Here is a 23,758-nt window from a genome sequence, read left to right on the forward strand (position 1 = left end):
AACAAATAACGCTCATCACTTCTTCCCCATATCAGCTTTCTCGGCAATGACCTACTGTTGTTATCTTTCTCATTCCTCAATTCTTCACTTCTGAGCTGCAAATGCAACGGCATATGATCTGAGTATGACTCTTCTATTATACTAAAATCGTTCACAAAACTCAACAAATCTCCTGCCACCGCAACCAAATCATTAACCGCTACTCCCAAGCTACCAATAAACGTAAATTCCCCTAGCCTATCACTTGGTGTTCTCCCATTAAGAATAATCAAATTATAATCTTCACATAGCTCTAAAAACCTACGTCCCTTATTATTTAACTCTTTATCTTTGGAAACTCTCTGCAATGAAATCCTGTCGTTATTTTCAAGTAAGCTTTTATCATTACCACCTGCCCTGTTCCAATGCGTACATTCATATCACCTATTAATACAAAATTTGAAACTGAGTTAGTGTACATATAATTAATTAAATTCAGAAACTCATTATTCCAGTTATTACAGTTCAAGTACAGAGGCAACAAGTTAATCTCTTCCTGTGAAGATATATTTATACTTATAACTAAACGATCATTTATTTTTCGAAAATCTATCTGTTTATCGCGCTTAGACAATTTATTTATACCCATCAGCAACCCCCCGCTAGCCCTACCAAATTGTGATTGCCTGACTGCGCCTTCAAACCTTATATCGAAATTATGGAGAAAATTATCATAAAAACTAATATCTTTTCCTTCAACAAAAGTCTCAGCCAAAAAAATCACATCAAACCTGCCTAGAAATTTCAAAAAATTCAATTCTTTTACTTTTGATTTGAGTCCACAAATATTATAATACAAAATTTCTGTCACCTGTGGGTAAGTATCGTTTATGTTGCCTCCTAACTTCCTGACGCTTGACTGCTGACAGCGAGCCTCCACCTATGGATTTTCTGCGCCGCTTTTCAGAATTCTTTCTATGATAGGCCTGACGTCGCGCTTCATCAGTTGACTCAGCTCTTCGACACCGTCCTCTCTTCCGCGACGGAGTCCTTCCTCCAACGACCACCAGAATGACCGCCCTTCCACCCATAGTTGATCGCCTCTCAGGAAACACTTCAATTGACTTGAGATGCTCAGTAGTTCCTTTCTCAAAAAAGTAGCTTGCTTCTTTTTCTTCTAGTTGCCACAGAAAAGTCTTTTTGGACACTGAACCCAGTACCCTTCAACTTGTTCACATTTTTTAATATATTTTCCAAATCCTGGTCGGAGGGAATGTGAGTGATTATAGGGGCATTGTCTTTTTTTGGGCCAAGAGTATGAGCTCTGTTCACCTGCACTTGCCTGTCGCATCCAAGTACGTCTGAGCAGAATTTCTTCACTGTAACATGACAGGCCATGTCACTCTTTAATTTAAGACCCCTGAATATAAGATTATTTCGGCGAGATCGGTCTTCATAATCGTCCAGCCTACTAGTAAACTGATTATTCAGCTCCTTCAAGCACTGAATCTCCAGTTTGAGCTGACTATTTTCCTGCTTAAGACCATTGACTAGTGCAGCTATTCCCGAAATATCGTCCTTTGTTGCCAGCACACTGAACTTCTCCTCGAACAGTTTTTTAATTGTAGCTTCAATGATTTGTACTAATTCGTCATTCCGTGAATCTCATCCCTTTTTTTGCAGCTTGCATTTCCGCTTCCGGTGACTCACGTTCGCGTTTTTCACCTCTCGAATGTTTTGAAAGAAATATGTCCATTCCGTTTGATTAGCACTTAGTTAAGAAAAAAAATAATAATATTTAGTTAGAAACTCTCACAAACTCACTTGTTCCAACTGAAACTCTGAAACTTTCCGATTGAATGAACTTTATCTTTGTGATAACGGAGCAACAAAAACAACGTCTGTACTGCTCGGCTTCCACAACTCAACTCATATCATATGTGACTATAGAACTATAATCTAGATAGAGTAACTCTTCGAAACAGTTGTTAACTGGCAACTAAATTAATAATTTTGTCAGGTTGGCATTAAGTTGAGTTGACTTTGTTAGGTAGGCTCCAAGTTGGAGATTTAAATGCATTTATCACGGAAAAATTGATTGGGCACTGCTACTTCAATCCTGGGAATATTATATTACTAGCCAGCAGGCTCGCTTCACTCGCCATATATCTGTTTAGCCAGACGTTTAGTCTGGTTCCCCGACTGGATTGTCCTAACATATGATAAAAATGCTCAAAAGAAAAATGCAGGTGAGTGAAGCGAGCCTGCTGATCTCATTCTTGGATGATCCAGTCAGGGGTCCAGGGGGCGGAGCCCCCTGGCTAGACGGATATGGTGAGCGAAGCGAGCCTGACGGCTAGTAATATTATAGGGCCGGCTTCCGAGCTCGATATTTAGCTTAGACTAGCTCTAGCTCGGGATTTAGCTAAGCTCTAGACTTTAAACAGCTGGAGTCAGAAAATTGGCTTTCCGAAATGGAGCGTAGTCATGGTTTTTAAGATATTTATTTTCTTATTTCTAAAATATTGGAAACATTTTTTCTTGACAAAATGAAGCATTCCTAAATAATTAAAATAGCTGAAACTTTACACAATTTACTCATTATTTTATTCTGTGTTCAACTTTCTAGTTTTTCGAAATTTTAATTTAAATGTGGACTACGACGAGGCCCCGTTTTGGAAAGCCAGTTTTCTGACTCCAGCTGTTTAAAGTCTAGTACTTAGCTAAATCCCGAGCTCTGAAACCGTCCCTTAAAATATTTTTATGGTAAACAAAAAATTGATATGGGAGTAGAAGAAATGGAAGAAGAAAAGACAAACTTGTTGAAATCTTTGGCACTTTCTCAAGATGAAAAGATCAAACTAGATCTGGAAACACGTGGACAAAACGAGAACAACTGGTGGCTTCAAGAAAGAAAGTTACATGTTACTGCATCAAACTATGGTTTGATCAGTAAAAGATTGTGGTCCTACGGTCGCGGATTTTCGGTACTAGTGCCTATGGAAAAAAGGAAAAAACATTTCTCTAGTGTATGAACTGGTTCCCTATAGTTTGCATTTTGTTTTAAAATTCGTTCGCTAGAGCTGTGTGAATGCATGTGCTCAGTGTTTGAACTCTCAAAAAGCCAAAAACTTCTTATCTCTCGAAGTTCTCACTTTGAATTTATTTCGATTTCCTCAATTTTGTGTTTGTATTGAGTGACACCATCCGCCATTTTCATTGTTTGTGGCATTGTGTTTGTGACAATCCTACAATCTAAAAGTTATAAACTGCATGTTTTATTGTAACCGCACCGGTCAACAACGATTCTTCAAGAATTATTCACCTTGAATTCAAACTTTAGTCATTGTGCAGCTCTACCACGCAATCTCAACCACGCCTACGCAGTCATGTGAAGATGCAGTTGGATTTCTACGCACTCAACGCTAGGTGCAGATCCACACTCACCCGCCAGCAACGCAACAGGAACCTGTTTGATACAGTATCTTCGTGTTTAAGGCCTGTATACTCATTCAGTATCTTGATACAGTATCTAAGATTCACAATAAGTGTATCACAGACTTCTCACCTTACAAACAGCTCTGTGCTCTCTACACCACTGGGAAGTGGGAACAACTTCTCGGCTCTGTAAATGTAAACAAATGCCATAACCTCAAATATCTCTTATAGTATTACAATGTCAAATCACGGTGAGGCTGAGAACTCTCTATCAGAGTCAAGATTGAATGAAACCACTCAGCAAGCCACTCATGAAAGTCAAGGCTCCTCTGCTTTGAAAATACTGCTGGTAAAAAGGAAAAGACTTATTGATAAAATATTTCATGCAATCTCAAATCTACCAGGTGTCCCCTCGGATTTTATTATCCAAGATGTCAGAAATGATTTTAGAACCTTTGAGTATTTACAAGACAAAATTACAGAAATTGCTCTAAATTCAGATTCCTTGGATCAGGAGTATGATATCATGATAGAGTGTTACAACAATTTGTACTCTCAATTCACAGCAAAATGTAGACAGCCATCAACCACTGACACTGTGAGTAGAAACAGTTCTAATAATATTCATCTCCCTCAAGTCAAATAAATTAAATTTAACGGTGGAATAGAAATTTGGATGGAATTTATAAATATGTTTGATGCTTTAATACACAACAATGATTCATTATCCAATATTGAAAAGTTTCCTTATTTGAAAGCCAGCATTTCAGGTACCACAACCCAGATGATAGCTAATTTATCACTCTCTGATGAAAATTATCCTATAGCTTACAAATTGCTATGTGATAGATTCTCCAATCCAAGAAGATTGTGTGCTCATTACGTTGATCAATTGCTTGAATTTAAGGCAATCACGAAATCTGATTATGCATCTTTGAGAACATTTCTAGATGTACACAGCAATTGTGTTTCTGCTTTGAAAGCACAAAAGCTCCCTGACTTAACTGACTTCATTTTGCTATCCTTGTGTTTGAAACATTTAGACACAAGAACTCGCCTTGAATTTAAGAATAAGGCTATTGACAGTAACCCATCTTATGAAGATTTAATGAAATTTCTTACAGCTAAGTGCCGCACGTACGAACTTGTACAACCTTCCACTGCAATTCAAATGAACAGTAAGGTTGAAACTAGAGTTTCTCATTCATATGAAAATAAGCCTAAGAGATTTTCATTAGTCGCAAATGATCAGACTCAGTCTAAGATTACTAACCTGAATGTCAAGTCTAAACCACTGTGTATTGTACGTAAATCTATGGATCATAATATCTATGCATGCCAAAAATTTTATAATATGTCTGTTGATGAACGATACAAGTTTGTTCGAGAAAATAACCTATGTCTAGCATGTTTTTCGTTTTCTCACAGAAGAGAGTTCTGCAATTCTACAAATGTATGTAAAACTTGTTTCTCACCTAAGCATCATACATTATTGCATAATGAAAAGAGGTATTCTAGCTCATCTGATCCTACTAATGTGCGTTCTCAGAAGGATAGCGCTCCTACATCTGGTGCTGTATGTGATACTTCTAGCCTATCGACCTCAGATACATCCTCTTGTCTGTTGGGTACTGCTAATGTCATAGTATTTGATCATTTCAATCGGCCTCACATTGCCTGAGCCATAATAGATTCAGGCTCACAAATAACAGCTGTCACTAAGGAGTTAGTGAATAAATTGAATTTGAAGTCTAGCTACACTGATAGAGAACTCATCGGTATTGGCTCTAAAACTACTAAAACTCATGGTGAAGTTCATCTCACTATATCCTCGAGGCTCAAACCAGAATTTAGATTGAGTACTAAAGCCACTGTCTTATCAGTCATCACATGTAACCAACCCATGGTCTCATTGAACCCTGAAGTATTTGAACATTTTTCAAACTTGAAACTGGCTGATGATAAGTTTCACATCTCTAATAAAGTTGACTTGTTATTAGGAGCTGAATCTTTTCTCCAAATGCTATCCGGCTCGGAGGACCAAGTTTGGTAATTCTATGAGAGCTAGGAGGACCGCGAATTTAGAACTGGTTAACATGTATGATGTATGAGCTGTGTGAAAGTAACAAAAAAGAGAGCTTTTTAGCTTTACTTACGAGAGATGGTTGTTTATGGGTCAGCCGAGTGCTGAAGACTGAGGTTGTGGAGGGAGAAGCCTTCTTCTCCAACAGCAATGAGGGTGAAGCAGGGGGAGGGGAACTGCATGAACAATTCTGTCTTTCTTATCTCTCGAGTATTCTTAACAGATTGCAAAGATCGGAATGGGCGCCAGTCATCAAACAATTATTATACAGCAAGGTCTCAAAAGATGCTACGTTGTATGGACAGCTCCACAAACCAGCTGCCATGAATGCGTTTCAAGAAATGGAAGAAATTCAAGTTCAGCCTTCCGGTTTGCTTGTTGACAAAGAACATGACTTCTTGGCGGCTTCACCTGATGGACTGGTTGGAGGTGATAATCTGATTGAGGTGAAGTGTCCGAAGTCTGCTGAAAACCTCACTATCAGCGAAGCCGTGATCAAAGTGAAATCATTCTGCTTGGAAAAACTATGTTGTGGAAACGTCTGTCTCAAGAAAAACCACAATTATTATTACCAGGTAAATTCATAGGTGATTTTTGATATATCTAACCCACAATAACGGAAACTTTCAAAACCGTCATGAAATAAATGTGAGATGAGAAAAATAATTTTATTTATGACAGAAAAAACTTAAAAACTTGCCACTTAGGGATCAATATCAGGGCACCGAGCTTCACTCTGGAGTACAAAAGCATATAAGCATAAACGCATAGTTTATCATATTCATGAGTGATAAGTGAGTGTTATTTTGTTATTCAATTTGTTTTGTAAATAATCTAAGTTAGAACGTTTATGTTTTCAGATATTTGAACAGAAAATTTGACCTGAATTCAAGTGTATGGATCATAACCTACTTTTTGGAATATTTATAGTGTATAAATCAAAATTCGGGGAAGAAACCGTTTTGGGCTATGCCTGTTAGTCCTTCCCCAATCATTTGAAGAATTGAGTTCTGTTTATCAATAAATAAATAAATAACGCACAAAGCTCGGTGCCCCAATATTTTGTTAATCAATATTGCAAGATAAACTGATTGATAAACTCATGGGATAAACTGATTGATTGCAATAGTTCAACAGCTGAACATAATTCTGTCTCACTCCTACACAGGCACTCCCATTTTCAGTTATTGACAGACGGCGAAGTTATCAGCTGTTTTACCAAGGATTAATAACTATCATCCTTGTTTGTCTACGTTTAAGCATAGAGAAATAATAGCGTGAATTATGCTATTGTTTCTCTCTGGTTTAATTCATTGAATTGACATTTGAAAGTGACAGTATTTTTCGAAAAATGTTGAGCAAGCCTAAATAACAAGATACAATAAGGTACTAGCTGATTCATTAAAAAAAATTAGTAGCCCCTCATGATACCATAGGATGATAAATAGTTTCATACATGGGTGGGTACCCACTCGGACGACAAACCACTCGGACGACATTGAAACAATAGTATATTTTGCACCTAGGGTCGAAAATGTACATTTTCCGGCTCGAGATTGCGGTTTTCAAGTTCGAGATGAAGTCGAGAACTTGAAGTGTTCGAGAGCCGGAAAAACATTTTTGCCCATGTAGCGAACGCTATTTTTCACCACACCAAAAAAAAAACTTCCCAATATATAAGAAATTGAAAAATAAATAAAATTCAAACAGCCTATTTTGATAGTTTGAATCTTGGTTATGACAACTTTCACTGTCAATTAATTTCAATATAACTGATTAATAATTTACAATAGTGACCATTTTTTTATACTATTAATATTTCGAATAATTGTTTGAATTTTTATAGCTCGCGCTTTGCACCCAGTGCAATATCTCATGGATAGATGGATGAACAGAATTTTCATTACTATTTTGAAATAATGTGAAAAATGAAATATAATTGCATATTTCACAGTTTTGTCTCAAAATATATCAAAATAATTGATTGAAATTTAAATTACGGTAACTAATATAAAAAATAGCTAATAAAAGTCGAAATTCATCAAAAAAAAATGTCATTGACCGAGATTCGAACCTAGATCATGTTTGCTATTCACTGAGCTTTGAGTTCTGATGTATTACACCTTTACGCTCTCGGCCATTCCGTATTGTGGAACAAAGGGGCCTGACTGATAACACTTAGCCGGTTTGCCGGCATTTTTACAACAAAATATTGCTCTGAAAATAGTTAAATCATAGAGAAAACATTTGAAGATTCAATCTTGAGTGGGCCTAATGTTTTCTCTATATGGTTTAATATTGAATAAAAATTATCTAAAAGTTTTAATAATGAATTACAGAAAAATTACTAGGAATTTTTCAGTCAAGGCTGAGTTTCACCAGTAGGCTTACCTTAAACTTCAGATCTCTGCTGTATTTTCTTATTATTATTGTTGATTGTATTGCATTAAGAAGTGAAATTCGATAATAAAAAAGAAACAATTATTACTCTACCTCACTTTTAAATATTGATACAATTATTGTACTTTGATTTCAAATTTGATTCTTCACTTTTAAATACTTGCAATACGTACCTTTCTGACAATGGACAATGCAACCAACATTATATTGTTGAGGCTATGGAGATATCATCGTATTCTATTGTTTGATATCAAAAACACAATAACAAATATTAAATTATGAAACAGTAATTTATAAAATATATTATAGACATAATACTGCGTTTCATGATACATAATTATATAGATTATTACAGTCGTTATGAGATTATCTCTCTATGATTTTTGTGAGATCGGACACGATCAGCTGTTATTCAAGGTCATTTTACAGCCCTAGGCCCATAAAGTTTTACCGGCCTGGTCGGAAAACAATCACTTTCGGCCTCCATATGACGCACGTAAACCAGCTCATTACATCCAAGTGTGGCGAAATAGTATATTTCGCACCTAGGGTTGAAAATGTACATTTTCCGGCTCAAGATCGCGGTTTTCAAGTTTGAGACGAAGTCGAGAACTTGAAGCGTTTGAGAGCTGGAAAAACATTTTTGCCCGTGTTGTGAACGCTATTTTTCGCCACACCAAAAAAAAAACTTCCCAATATTTATAAGAAATTGAAAAATTAATAAAATTCAAACAGCCTATTTTGATAGTTTGAATCTTGGTTATGACAACTTTTACTGTCAATTAATTTCAATATTACTAATTAATAATTTACAATAGTGACCATATTTTTATACTATTAATATTTCGAATAATTGTTTGAATATTTATAGCTCGGGCTTTGCGCCCGGTGCAATATCTCATGGATAGATGGATGAATAGAATTTTCATTACTATTTTGAAATAATGTGATGAGAAAATTAATATAATTGCATATTTCACAGTTTTGTCTCAAAATATATCTAAAAAATTGATTGAAATTTAAATTATGGTAACTAATATAAAAAATAGCTAATAAAAGTCAAAATTCATCAACAAAAAAAAATGTCATTGACCGAGATTTGAACCAAGATCGTGTTTGTTATTCACTGAGCTTTGAGTTCTGTTGTATTACACCTTTACGCTCTCGGCTAATGCATATTGTTGAACGTAGAGGCCTGACTGATAACTCTTAGCATACACGTAATACTGTAAACTAGACTTCTAAAAAAGTTTACTTCACTCCAAAAAAGCGTACAACATTTGACTATAGAAAGAAGGTTGTTCTTTCTATAGAAGAAGGTTCTTTCTAAAGTCAAAGGTACAACAGACTTTGGCTCATGACTTATATTATTAAAATTAATATTATTATCTGTTTCACAATAAAATTTTCACTCTGAATTAAGTCAGGTAACGTATGTAGGCTACTATAATATAGTGTATAGCGGCATATTAATTTGAAGCCGGTTTGGCTTCAACAAAACATTGCTCTGAAATCATAGAGAAAACATTCGAAGATTCAATCTTGAGTGGGCCTAATGTTTTCTCTATATGGTTCAATATTAAAGAAAAATTATCTAAAAGTTTTAATAATGAATTACGGGAAAATTACTAGGAATTTTTTAGTCAAGGCTGAGTTTCACCAGTAGGCTTACCTTAAACTTCAGATCTCTGCTGTATTTTCTTGTTATTATAGTTGATTGTATTGCATTAAGAAGTGGAATTCGATAATAAAAAAGAAACAATTATTACTCTACCTCACTTTTAAATATTGATACAATTATTGTACTTTGATTTCAAATTTGATTCTTCACTTTTAAATACTTGCAATACGTACCTTTCTGACAATGGACAATGCAACCAACATTATATTGTTGAGGCTATGGAGATATCATCGTATTCTATTGTTTGATATCAAAAACACAATAACAAATATTAAATTATGAAACAGTAATTTATAAAATATATTATAGACATAATACTGCGTTTCACGATACATAATTATATAGACTATTACAGTCGTTATGAGATTATCTCTCTATGATTTTTGTGAGATCGGACATGATCAGCTGTTATTCAAGGTCATTTTACAGCCCTAGGGCCGTAAAGTTTTACCGGCCTGGTCGGAAAACAATCACTTTCGGCCTCCATATGACGCACGTAAACCAGCTCATTACATCCAAGTGTGGCAAAAAGGTATTATACGTCATCACTAGGCATTTGGTCGACATAGAACGTCATCATTTTATATATAGCATATAAACTAGATCCGTGACGTTTTGAAGATTGATACTAGTGCTGCCTATAACATTCTTACCAGCTTTGTCTCTCTACATTTTTCTACTGTTTCTATATTAAACTGAATTATTATCTTTAAAAAAAAAGCAATGGGATTCTTCCTTGTTGATCTTGAATTGCTGCTTGCTGGAACCATTAAACCCAAAGCTTCGATGTGATATTTTATTAAAATTTCAAGTTGAAAATTAGCTTTCATAGTTTAGTAATATACTAAAAAACATTTTGGCTTTCTATGTGGTTAACATAACAACATAGTGCAATAAGGTAAGTCAGGGTTGTTCATTTATTTCATTTGATTGTATAAAACACTATGATAATAATACAATTATGACATTGGAGGAAAAACTAGGCTAAGCCTGTATTATTTCTCTGAAAAAATCGTGAAAAACATGGTTTTTTAGTAATTATCCGCCATTTTTCTCAAGAATATTACGGAGCTCCTGCAATTTTCCAAGGAAGAAACTCATGTCATTTGATAGGACTTATGAATAGCTACCCATGGCTTGAATTTGAAGAAAATCGTTAGAGCCGTTTTCGAGAAAACCGTGAAAAACCTGGTTTTTGGTCATTATCCGCCATTTTTCTCAAGAATATTACGGAGCTCATGGAATTTTCCCAGAAATGAGACTCATGCCAGTTGATAGGGCTTAAAAATAGCTATCCATGGTATGAATTTGAAGAAAATCGTTGGAGCCGTTTTCGAGAAAACCGTGAAAAACATGGTTTTTTAGTCATTTTCCGCCATTTTTCTCAAGAATATTACGGAGCTCCTGAAATTTTCCCAGAAATGAGACTCATGCTAGTTGATGGGGCTTATAAATAGCTATCCATGATATAAATTTGAAGAAAATCGTTAGAACCATTTTCGAGAAAAACGTGAAAAACATGGTTTTTTAGTAATTATCCGCCATTTTTTCCGCCATCTTGAATTGAATTTTATTGAATTTCTTATTGTCGGGTCCTCATGGTATAGGGATCTCAAGTTTAAAATTTCAAGTCGATCGGTTAATTAGGAATGGAGTTATCGTGTTCACAGACATACACACACACACACATACACACACACACACATACACACACACACACATACACACATACACACACACAGACCAATACCCAAAAATCATGTTTTTGGACTCAGGGGACCTTGAAACGTATAGAAAACTTGAAATTGGGGAACCTTAATTTTTTTTGGAAAGCAATACTTTCCTTACCTATGGTAGTAGGGCAAGGAAAGTAAAAATAGGTGTCGCTAGCCTAATTTCAACTCAAAAAAGTTATTCTAAATAATATTAAAGACATTTCGAAAATATGACATTAACTAACCTTATTATCAGTACTTAGTCAGTATTTTTACTCTATTTACTGTTGAAATACTAGTATCTTGTATCTTTTGCTCATTAATCTAAATTAACTTTGTCTCAGAATGTTTTTTTTTTTTGTTTTAAACAATTTAAATTACGGTACTTTAAACGATTACGATAGTATAAACTGTGATAGCGATAGCCTGTCACCTATTTCATTAGGATGGATGAATAGATGATTTTCGATGGTGCATGGGATTATCGATTTATTGATATCGATAATTTTCCCTACGAAACTCCTGCATCGATTTCAGCTTTTGATATAAGTTTACTATTGCTTTATAATATTTTTTTTACAAAAACAATTTAAAATATGGAAAATTATTTTGAAACTTTTATTTGTAATTTTTATCTTTATTCATTCTATGAAAACGAATCAGTAATATTTTTTTATTACTGAAGACTGAACATGATATTTTTTTGAAGATTTCAATTTTTTTTAACGAAGAGAAAGAAAAAATAGGTTTTGGCAGCTGAATAACAATTAAAATCGATGAAATTTAATATTATTCATATTATTAACCAATATTGAATTTCGCCTAACCTATAATGTTTTTACAAGCACCAAAGAGTTGTAGAGTTATGGAGTTGTTGCTCTATCCAAATGATCACAAGTTTGAAGCATGCTTAACAGTGTCATCGGTTTCTGTAATTGCTCGATAAGAGAGATTCCGGTCATCACTTGTTCGATTACTGATTCAATAGTTCAATATTCATTGTAATGCTTTTTTTTATTATTTTTTCACAAACTTTGATTTGATATATTTGAATTCTGATTCAATCTACATTTTTTCCATAATTGGAAGTATTATTCTGAAAAGATTGGTAACTCCAGTGGATACTAAAATTTTGAAGTCTCATTTAGGTATTGATGATTGAAGTTGAAAGGAAATCTGAATAATACAAAAAAGTGTCAATTTTTGCTTAAAAAAATGCTCAGAATATTTTGATATGGAGATAACCATTACTGCTGACCCCATTTTCTCCTGTATCTAATGCTATTGATGAAACCTTACTTACCAAAGTTCGATGTGACTACCAAACCTTACCTGATGAAGACTGAGCAAGCCTGAGGCTTGCTCAGTCTTTATCTGGTTAGGCTTTGTTAGATTGGGTTGGGCTATGCTAGCTTTGGGAAATGTTAGGTTAGATTTCATTGGGTTGGACCACTACCTCCATAAACGAAGCCGTAGTGCATTTGTGTAACATCAGCACAGGTAGGGCTCCTACACCAATAGAAACACTAGCTAATATAGATCAGCTGAGATCAACGAATTTTTATTGTTGTAGGAGCCCTACCTGTGCTGATGTCACACAGATGCGCTACAGATTTGTTTATGGAGGTAGTGGTTGGACTGGGTTGAATTTGTTAGTTTGAGTTGGGCTTTGTTAGATTTGGGATAATAAGACTTAGGTTAGGAAATTCAGGGTAGGAAAGGTTCGATTAAAAAAAATGATAGATTGGGAGAACTATAGTTAGATGAGATTAGGTTGGGGAACTTTAGATTAGAAGAAGTATTGATTGGAAAAGCTTAGGTCAGGAAAATTCATATTAGGAAAAACTAAGGTTAAAAAAGCTTAGGTTAGGAGGAGCTTAGGTTGGAAAAAGCTTGGGTGAGGAGAAGCTTAGGTTAGGAGAAGCTTAGATTAGGAAAATTTCAGGTTTGGAGGAGGTAAGGTTGGGAAAAGCTTAGGTGAGTAAAAGTTTTGGTTAGGAGAGGCTTAGGTTGGGAGAAGCTAAGATTAGAAATAACTCAGGTTAGGAGAAGCTTTGATTAGGAAAAGCCTTAGGTTGGTAGAAGCTAAGGTTGGGAGAAGCTTAGGTTAGGAAAAAGCTTAGGTTGAGAGAAGCTGAGGTTAGGGGAAGCTATGATTGGGGAGTGCTTGGGTTGGGGAAAGCTTGGGTTGAGAATAGCTCAGGTTAGGATAAGGTTAGGAGAGGTTTAGGTTTAGAAAAGCTAAGATCTAATAGGGAAAGCTTAGGTTAGGAGAAACTGAGGTTAGGGAAAGCTTAGGTTAGGGAGAGCTTAGGTTAGGGAGAGCTTAGGTTGGGGAAAGCTTAGGTTGGGGAAAGCTTAGGTTAGGAGAAACTAAGGTTAGGGAAAGCTTAGGTTAGGGAAAGCTTGGGTTGGGGAAAGCTTAGGTTAGGAGAAACTAAGGTTAGGGAAAGATTAGGTTAGGGAAAGCTCAGGTTTGGGAAAGCTTAGGTTAGGAGAAACTAAGGTTAGGGAAAGCTTGGGTTAGGGAAAGCTTAGGTTGGGGAAAGCTTAGGTTAGGAGAAACTATGGTTAGGGAAAGCTTAGGTTAGGGAGAGCTTAGGTTAGGGAAAGCTTAGGTTGGAGAAAGCTTAGGTTAGGAAAAGCTTAGGTTGGGGGCAGCTTAGTATGGGAAAATCTTAGGTTAGGAAGAGCTTAGGCTAGGAGAAGCTTAGGTTGGGAGAAGCTAAGATTAGCGAAAACTTAGGTTGGGAGAAGCTTTGGTTTGGAAAAGCTTAGGTTAGGGACAGCTTAGGATGGGAATAGCTCAGATTAGGAGATGTTTAGGTTAGGAGAAGCTGAGGTTAGGAGAAGCTAAGATTAGGAAAAACTTAGGTTAGGAGAAGCTTTGGTTAGGAAAAGTCAAGGTTAGAAAAAGCTTAGGTTAGGAAAGCTCAGGTTAGGAAAAGCTAAGGTTAGGAAAAGCTTTGGTGAGGAGAAGCTTAGGTTGGGAAAAGCTTAGATTGGGAAAAGTTCAGGTTTGGAGGAGCTAAGGTTGCGAGAAGCTTAGGTGGGGGAAAGTTTTGGTCAGGAGAGGCTTAGGTTGGGAGAAACTAAGATTAGAAATAACTCAGGTTAGGAGAAGCTTTGGTTAGGAAAAGCTTAGGTTATGAGAATTTATGATTGGAAAAGCTCAAGTGAGGAGAAGCTTAGGTTAGGATGAAGCTTGGGTTGAGAAAAGCTTAGGTTAGGAGAAGCTAAGGTTGGGGAAAGCTTAGGTTAGAAGAAGCTCAGGTCAGGAGAAACTAAGGTTAGGAAAAGCTTAGGTTAAGAGAAGCTTTGGTTAGGAAAAGCTTAGGTTAGGGACAGCTTAGGATGGGAAAAGCTTAGGTTAGGATATGTTTAGGTTAGGAGAAGCTTAGGTTAGGAGAAGCTAAGATTGGGAAAAACTTAGGTTAGGAGAAGCTTTAGTAAGGAAAAGCTTAGGTTAGGGACAGCTTAGGATAGGGAGAGTTTAGGTTAGGAGATGTTTAGGTTGGGAGAAGCTAGGGTTAGGGGAAACTCAGATTAGGAGAAGCTAAGATTAGGAGGAGCTAAGATTAGAAAAAAACAACTTGGGTTAGGAGAAGCTTTGGTTAGGGAAAGTCAAGGTTAGGAAAAGCTTTGGTTAGGAGAAGCTAAGGTTGGAAAGATCTTGGGTTAGGGGAAGCTAAGATTGAGAAAAGCTCAGGTTAGGAAAATCTCTGATTAGAAAAAGCTTAGGTTAGGAAAGCTTAGGTTAGGGAAAGCTCAGGTTAGAAGAGATTTGATCTTGTCTCTGGCTCAGTAAGCTTTGGTCAGACTTGGTTAGGTTAGCAATTATTTGATTTGGTTCAAGAGTTCATTCAATTAACATTTATTGCTGTCATAAGAAAATGTGCTCAAAAGTAAAGGTTTGTACCTTGTTCAACTCTTTCCAACTCTTAGTTCTGAACTTCAAAGTTTATTCTATAGTCTACTCCAAGACTTCTTACCTCTACCTTTTGAAAAATCTCTTTAATCTTCAAATCTACCTTTTGAAAAATCTCTTCAATCTTAAACTCTACCTTTTGAAAAACCTCTTCAATCTCAACTCTTGAATCCTATCTCAATGTTGAATTCTATTTTTTTATTTATTTATTAATAATCATTACATTACATCAATTTTGGGAAAATCCCATTTGACAGGTAACTTGTCAGTACTAATACTAATACTATAATACATACAATCAAAAAATAAAATATTTATTCAGGAAGTGTCAAGTATCATTAAGGAAGGTAATGATATATATATTATAAATATATAAAATATATATATAAATATATAAATAAATATAAATATATAAATAGACTGCCTGCTTGAATAGAATGACTGATTCAATGTTTCGAATGTTTGTTGGCAACCTATTATAGAGTTTCATTCCTGAATAAAATGGAGTTTTTTCAAAAGCTACATTTCTATGGATTGGAAATGCAATGATATTTCTATTTCATAATATATTTTCTATAATTCAATCACCTTAATTACTATAAATATAAATGACTTGAGACTAGAATAATATCTGATATCCATTCATCAAGTAGTAATCAATTAGCCTATATGGTATTTCAATGACCTTGTTTGCCTGTAGTTACTCTTCAATCACTTTCGAAGAAGTTGAATTGATGCCTACATTCATTCAAGCAATCGCTTATTTTGAAATCTTCAACTAGGCCGTTTCTCAGAGTCAGCTGTGACATTGGCTACTTTCTTCATTGTTAACATAACCTCATTCTTCATTGTTGAGTCCCACTACAGAAAATAAAACTTGTTTTTTTAATGTTTAAATTAGTCTTTTAGGATTAAATTTATAGTAGGCTATGGACAGTTTTTTTCTTCCTCTTCAATTTTAAAAAAATTGAGTATACAATATATTAGCAATGTAGGCCTACAATAGGTCTATATAAAAAAAATTGCATGGTTGCCTGTAAAGTCGGTATATGGGCGAAAGTTTTATGTGACAACGACTTGAGTGGTAAAATAATTTTAATGTGAATATTCATTCGTATAGTAGGAAGAAGGATGAAATAATAGTAACAATTTAAAACATTTATACAAAGAATTATATTTAAAACATTAATTTATACAAAGAATCTTGCACTGAACCACAACATTGTGATTACTACAACATAACCTATTCACTTATTCATGATTATGTGATTATGCATTATTGTGATTACTACAACATAACCTATTCACTTATTCACCTAAGCAGGCGCAGTAGCAGGAGATTGCTTGCGGTGCCTGCGCAGGTTGACTGCTCCGTTTCACTCTCTCTCCAGGTGAATGCCTTCGGGTTGCTCGCCACTGCTCCTATTCGTGCTCTTTCCAGACGACCGTGAACCGAAACGACCGCTCTCACTCGCTCTCATTGTGAGCGCATAACGTGGGAATGTAATGCAGTTTCTTGAAGTGTCACCCGGCAAACCAATTTATAAGACGTTGTCACGTCAAAATACAATTCATTAGCCTATTGTTAATAAGTCCATATTAGGTCTACTGAAGCTTACCTTTTCAACTAATTTTGGGCTAGTCGGTGTGAGTGAAGAATTGTTTTTTTTAGGATTTCCATAAAAAATAATCTCATTTTGATTAATAGGTCTATGAACTCTAAGAAATACTGAATTATAAACTCCAGTGGGATTACAATTGCTTATTATTAAAAAAGACAGCAATAGTTTAAAGAAATATCACAAAAATTATATTGTCTCAATATAATGTAGCTTGGTTATGAGTTAAAAGTAGATTTTAAAAACTATATTCAGTAAAGATATTATTACTTGAATTCCTGCCTATTTTTCTGTGAACTCCAATGTCAGAATATAGTAGAGTACATTAGACATTTAAGACAGGTTTTTTTGCGCAATCTCCCCCCTCCCCCCTCCCCCACCCCCCTGGAAACTCCCCCTTCCCCCCTCCCCCCTCTCCCTCTAGCTCTCCCTCTCCCTCTTATCTTATCTTATCTTATCTAATCTCTTATCTTATCTTATCTTATCTAATCTAATCTAATCTCTTCCCCTTGTCCAGTGGAGGTGAGGGGGTTGAAAAGAGAGAGATATATCTCTTTCTTTCTCTCTCTCTCTCTCCCCTTCCCCTTGCCCAGGTGAGGAAAAAAAATTTTCCCTTTTTGGAGGAAAAATTCCCTCTCTATACTGACAGATTAAAGTGAATCCATATTTCTACATCTAATGCTATACTGTCAAATTAAAGTGAATGCTAGATGAGGGAAAAAAATCTCTTTGAGAGGGAAAAATTCCCTTGGTGACAGATTAAAGTGAATCCATATTGCTATACTGTCAAATTAAAGTGAATCCATATTTCTACATCTAATGCTATACTGACAGATTGAAGTGAATGCTAGATGAGGGAAAAAAATCCCTTTTGCTATACTGTACTAGTGAATCCTTTTTGCTATACTGTCAAATTGAAGTGAATCTGTATTCTCTACTGTCAAATTGAAGTGAATCTGTTACATCTAATGCCTTATAATAATGGTTTGCTTTGCACCTGACTAGGTGCAATTGAGAATTCAATTGAGAATTCATTGAAACTTGTGCAATCAAAATTCTCACTCATTTTTGATCTTATTAGCTTGAGCGATTAGAGCCAAGTGTGTGTACTCAATGAAAGTACATCGCGTGCTACGACGCCCACTTTCCTTATCAACATGTTGATGGTATTAACTTAATGGATAAGAATGCGTGCTACGCGGGCTTTCCTTATCATGATGGACACTTAATGCCAGTCTCAAGAGAGAGAGAGAGCAGGATACACCCCCCTCGCTTCTCACAAGTAGCAGACAGAGATTGCCAGATGACATGGCCCCATGCGTTATCACCTATTCTCAAATCACCATATTTCTAAATTCCTTTTTGCTATTACGAAAGCCATGACAAAACTCAGACAAGTAACTGAGTTCCTTTTTAATCCCGCCTTCCTATACTGCCAGTTAAAGTGAATCCATATTTCTACATCTTTATACTGAGTGAATCTGTTACATCTAATAACTTGTACTGTAAAATTAAATTGATTGCAAATTAATACAATTGGTTTGCTTTCCGGCCGACAGTTAAGAAAAATTTCAAATTTAATTTATTCATTTAATGAGAATTCATTGAAACTTGTGCAATCAAAATAACCAGTCATTTTTTCGTCTTATCAGCTCGAACGATTAGAACCAAATGACACACCTCCTGCAATTAACTTAATGGAATTCGACGCATGCTACACTTTCCTTATCTAATGATGATACGTAGTGAAATCCAGCGCACGCGTCAAGGTTATAGAGAGAGAGAAATTGTGATACGCCTCCTATGTGTTTCTCTCTCACACAAGCAGCAGACTGACTTGCACCCAAGTCGAGCCCCTGACACGTTGCCATATCTACCGCTTTTCCTCTATTGCGAAAGCCATGTGAAAGAGAAATCAGTGAAGTAACTGAGTTCCTTTTTAATCCGCCATTCATATACTGTACTAGTGAAACCATATGCTTCTCTCCACGCAGCAATCTCTGCGCTACGAATGATGAGTGAAGGAGAGAACACTCAGCTCTCAACTGTTCTCCCCTTTGATCGGCCGTACGCTACTGCCAGTTAAAGTGAAACCATCATCTTGTTCTTGCAGCTATGCGTTACAATGGTTACCGCTCTTTATAAATTTTATGTTTTCGACAATCAATCACGGTCGTCTAGACTGAAATTTGAAACAGCACATGTTTAAATACTTCACTCTCTCTCATAATATGTCATGCTTTTACAAGATTTATGCATGTATCAGATTGCTATGTGCTTATAACATTGCTTGAATGATAAGAATATTATTTCAAATCTGAAAAGGTGAATGCAATTTGAAAAGGGGGAGGTGCGCCCACCCACATCTGTAGGAACACCTGCTAATGTAGGAGGGAGCGAGCGCTTGGGTGTACGACTGTGTGTGTGTGTGTGTGTGTGTGTGTGTGTGTGTGTGTGTGTGTGTGTGTGTGTGTGTGTGTGTGTGTGGTGTGTGTGTGTGTGTGTGTGTGTGTGTGTGTGTGTGTGTGTGTGTGTGTGTGTGTGTGTGTGTGTGTGTGTGTGTGTGTGTGTGTGTGTAGCGGTAAAGACTACTGAGCATGCTCGCAACAAACTATAAAAGACCCAGTCACCTTATTTAAATATCATTCACAACAGAGCAGCTGAACCAGCATTTCTTCTTCTGTGTGTTTCTACTATTCATTACGAACTTATCAACAACAACAACAACAGGTAAGAATTGAAAACAATTTTTATAGAAACAATATTACAATTTATTGATCTATTCACACATACATACATTTATACAATTCGTAACACATAGGTCATATGTATACAGATACAAAAATTGTTAAGCAATAACAATTTTTATATCCGACCAATTTGCCGACTTATGTGTTACTAGCAACACATAATTTTTACAGTTGATGTTAAAATGTTCTATTTTTTCTCTGCTAATGCAGGAAGCAAATCTTTGAGGTAGATACACCTCACATTTGCTTCCTGCATTCCTTATTTTTAAAATTACACATCGACCATGTTTATTGGTCTCCTCTCGAGCTCCGATGATGTGGTACGCTAGATCCTCCTTCAACTCCCTCAGCGGGATCCACGGTTTGGGTAGAGGTTTGTTTATGAGTTGGACAAAGTCCAACTCTCCCGCACCCTCCACCTCCTTCATTAACGGCACGAGTGAGGAGTCCTTGTCCATTACAGCTCGTTTCTGTTTAAAAATATTTGATTAGTGTCTTATTTGTTTCAGATCATACTACAGATCAAGATCTCTACATCAGATTATCATCAAATTGTCATCATCGAATTCTCTGCATAAAGTGAGTAATATCAGTTATTGAAATAACATTGTTGCATGATCGAGTACTTTAAACAATAATTTCTAATCAGTTCAAATAATATTCCCTTTGCATTCTAATCAGTTCAAGGAAATATTGCTAACATTGTTGCATAATCTATTACTTTAAACAATAATTTCTAAGCAGTTCAAATAATATTGGTAACATTTATGCGTGATCGATTACTTTAAACAATAATTTCTAATCAGTTCAAATAATATTTCCTTTGCATTCTAATCACTTCAAGGAAATATTGCTAACATTGTTGCATAATCGATTACTTTAAACAATAATATCTATTCGCTTCAAATAATATTCCCTTTGCATTCTAATCAGTTCAAGGAAATATTGCTAACATTTATGCATGATCGAGTACTTTAAACAATAATATCTCATAATTCAAATTCCTTGCATTCTAATCATTTCAAATAATATTCGTATCAAATAATCAAAGACTTGTATGTGCACAGATTTTTTAACAATCAATCACGGAAAAAATCTGTGCATACACAAGTTAATAATATTTGTTGAAACTAACCTTTGTTTGTGAGCAGATTGACTCCTCCTCCTCTTCCCCGCTAACCTCAGGCTCGTCCCCAAACACCAACTTCCTCTTCGCCTGCTTCTTCCTCTCATCATTTTCCTCTCCCTGCATTTTCCTCTCATCACTTCTGTTTATATAGCATACGTTTCTCTCTCTGTTCCAGGCTTGTGCGAGCGAGAGCGTGCTACAAGGCAAAAAAAAAATTCGAATTTCTCCCCAACAACACGTGCTCCCACATCGTTATCAGATTGTAAGTATTCTCTCTCTGACACTCGATCATTTTTCAAATAGCATCCATGTGTTAGAAGACGAAAAAAAAAAATCTCGTCTAGAACTCAGCATGAGACTTCACCTGCTAGAAGCTGAAATCCCCCATGTCTACTCACTCAAACATATTTCTAATATTATTAAATATTTCACAACATTTCAAGATAGAGGCTCACTTTTTTGAATAGCATTCTCGATTGATTTCTAATATTATTAAATATTTCACGGCATTTCAACATAGAGGAATAGCATTCTCGATTGATTTCAGTTCAGTTATTAAATATTTCACAACATTTCAAGATAGAGCCTCACTTTTTTGAATAGCATTCTCGAATGATTGATTTCAGTTCAGTTATTAAATATTTCACGGCATTTCAACATACAGGAATAGCATTCTCGATTGATTTCAGTTCAGTTATTAAATATTTCACAACATTTCAAGATAGAGGCTCACTTTTTTGAATAGCATCCTCGAATGATTTCAGTTCAGTTATTAAATATTTCATTGTTTTCACAGCATTTTCTCACCTCTCAAATCGAGTTCCGAACCTCATAACCAGTTGAGCTCTCGTCGAGACAACACAGCTGAGAGGAATCAATCTGAAAGGAGTCAAAGGCGGTATCTACACCTGAGAGGAATCAATCTGAAAGGAGTCAAAGGCGGTATCTACACCTGAGAGGAATCAATCTGAAAGGAGTCATAGACCGCTATCTACACCTGTACCATAGCCCGCTATCTACACCTGTACCATAGGCTCGCTATCTACACTCGAGGAGATTCACGCAGCATCAAGCAGTACATGTAAGTACATTTTTACTTCAATTTTATCCTCTGAGGAGGAAAATTGTGCTCCGAGGACAGTTTTTGTCCTCCGAGGACAGTTTTTGTCCTCGGAGGATAAAAAACCTTCTACAATATACTGCATGCATGCGATTTTACTTCATCTTTACGATAGGGTATATCCGGAACATCCAAGCCCCGCTCTTCTTTCTCACACTCTTCATATAAACAAAACGGTAAATGTATTACTTTTTCAAATGGATTTTCGATAATATATTTGCAATAGACACATTGCAGATAGAATGGATTTTTATGTAAGAAATAACCATTTCTCGCAAAATACTCTGCTTTATTGGATAATGATTTACAAAAGTCACAATGTAGATGATGATGCTTTTCAAAATACTCTCCTTGAACGGATGAATCTTCTACACAATTAAAAGTTGAATATCTTTCTTCATATTCTCGTAGAATATTATTATCGAAATTCTCCTCTTCAACTGTTATATTATCTTTCCTTCTACAGTTCGGGCTGTACCTTGCATGTTCTATTGCTGGTATGTCACTTTCTTCCCATTTTCCCAAATAAATTGAACAAAATACACATCGCACAATGTCTGGTGCAGATGAGAATATAAATCCCTCTTTCGCCATGTTTTCTGCGGACAAATTCTGACTAGTTTTTGTCCATCTTTTATCGAATGTTAATAATCTCAATCTTTCATGCAACATTATCTGTCCTTGTGATAACATCGTGAATGCTAATTCACAACTGATTGTGAATTGTAGTTGTACTCCTTTACACACACACACACTATTGCCTATGCCATCCTGATCATTATTCTTTTGTTTTTCAGCATCATGCCGAGGGAACGCAGACTTCGTGGCATCAATTCAAGCGCAGTCCGCCATCGCATCACCCTCGATGACGAGGATGAGGATATCGACATTACCAACGTGCTTGAGAGCTCGAAACGTCGAGTTTTCGATATAATTAGGGAACATGCGGCACGGCATGATGGGAATGTTAAATGGTTTATAGTCTTAAATGTTTTGCTGTATAATTAGTGGTGATGGATGACAAGCAGGTTGGTGAGACTGTCTCATCTCTAATAAATCTACATAGTTACTCCAACATAGCGCTAAACGTGCTTGAGAACTATGAAGATTTTAATGTGCATTTTTCTTGGCTGTGAAAAAAATCCTCTCATCTTTCGAAAATTTCGTAAGACATGGGAGTGGATGGGTGCTAAAGAAAATTGAATCACTGGATGTGAACGTGATTAAATTTAATCCTATATACACATCCAGTTTCATTCAAACACCCAGTTTTTGAAAAACAAGCATTGTATTATAAATGTGAAAAATCTCTCTGATGAAAAATGCTTTTTATGGTCAGTGCTCGCGTATTTCCATCAGAAGCCAAGGAACTCGGACTTGACTGTAAAGTATTTGAGCAAGTTTGCTCACACACTTGATACGCGAGGTGTAAATTTCCCGGTGACAACACGCGATATTAAGAAAATTGAAATACTCAATCCGGACATTGCAATTCATGTCATCGCGTATGACAACAAAAAGTTTTTCCCCTTCCGTACAAGCATTTTCCGCACTCGTAAACACCAAATTAATCTTTTAATGCTAAAAGGCGATTCAGGAAAAACTCATTTCTGTTTAGTAAATACCGCGAACGGGAAAAACGGGCTATCTCGTCTTCTCTCCCACCTTTCAAAACATGATGGTCAAGTACATGTTTGTAATTTCTGTTTCCACCGGTTCATATCAAACAAAACTAAAAATTGTGATGGTAAAGCAAATTTGTTGAAACATGTGGAACTTTGTTCCAAGTTTGAATCTCAGCGCGTTTCATATCCTAAACGCGGAGAGACAATAAAATTCAAGAAACTAGGCGCAACGTTGAAGAAAAAGTACACCATTTACGTGGATTTAGAAACTTATGTTTTTAATATTAATGA

At 35.8% G+C, this 23,758-nt stretch overlaps 1 protein-coding gene across 1 annotated transcript; it reads right to left on the reverse strand.

The window, feature by feature from the left end:
- Window positions 1-5,858: 5,858 nt before the first annotated feature.
- LOC120350229 lies at window positions 5,859-20,993 on the reverse strand. The gene is made up of 3 exons (XM_039422796.1): window positions 20,729-20,993; window positions 19,869-20,063; window positions 5,859-6,041 (listed from the first exon to the last, which is right to left on the reverse strand). The coding sequence occupies exons 1-3, from the start codon at window positions 20,843-20,845 to the stop codon at window positions 5,859-5,861; spliced, it is 495 nt and encodes a 164-aa protein (XP_039278730.1). The 5' UTR covers window positions 20,846-20,993.
- Between the last annotated feature and the right edge of the window lie 2,765 nt (window positions 20,994-23,758).

The sequence above is a fragment of the Nilaparvata lugens genome, chromosome 3 (genome assembly GCF_014356525.2).
Source record: "Nilaparvata lugens isolate BPH chromosome 3, ASM1435652v1, whole genome shotgun sequence".
Classification (NCBI taxonomy): domain Eukaryota; kingdom Metazoa; phylum Arthropoda; class Insecta; order Hemiptera; family Delphacidae; genus Nilaparvata; species Nilaparvata lugens.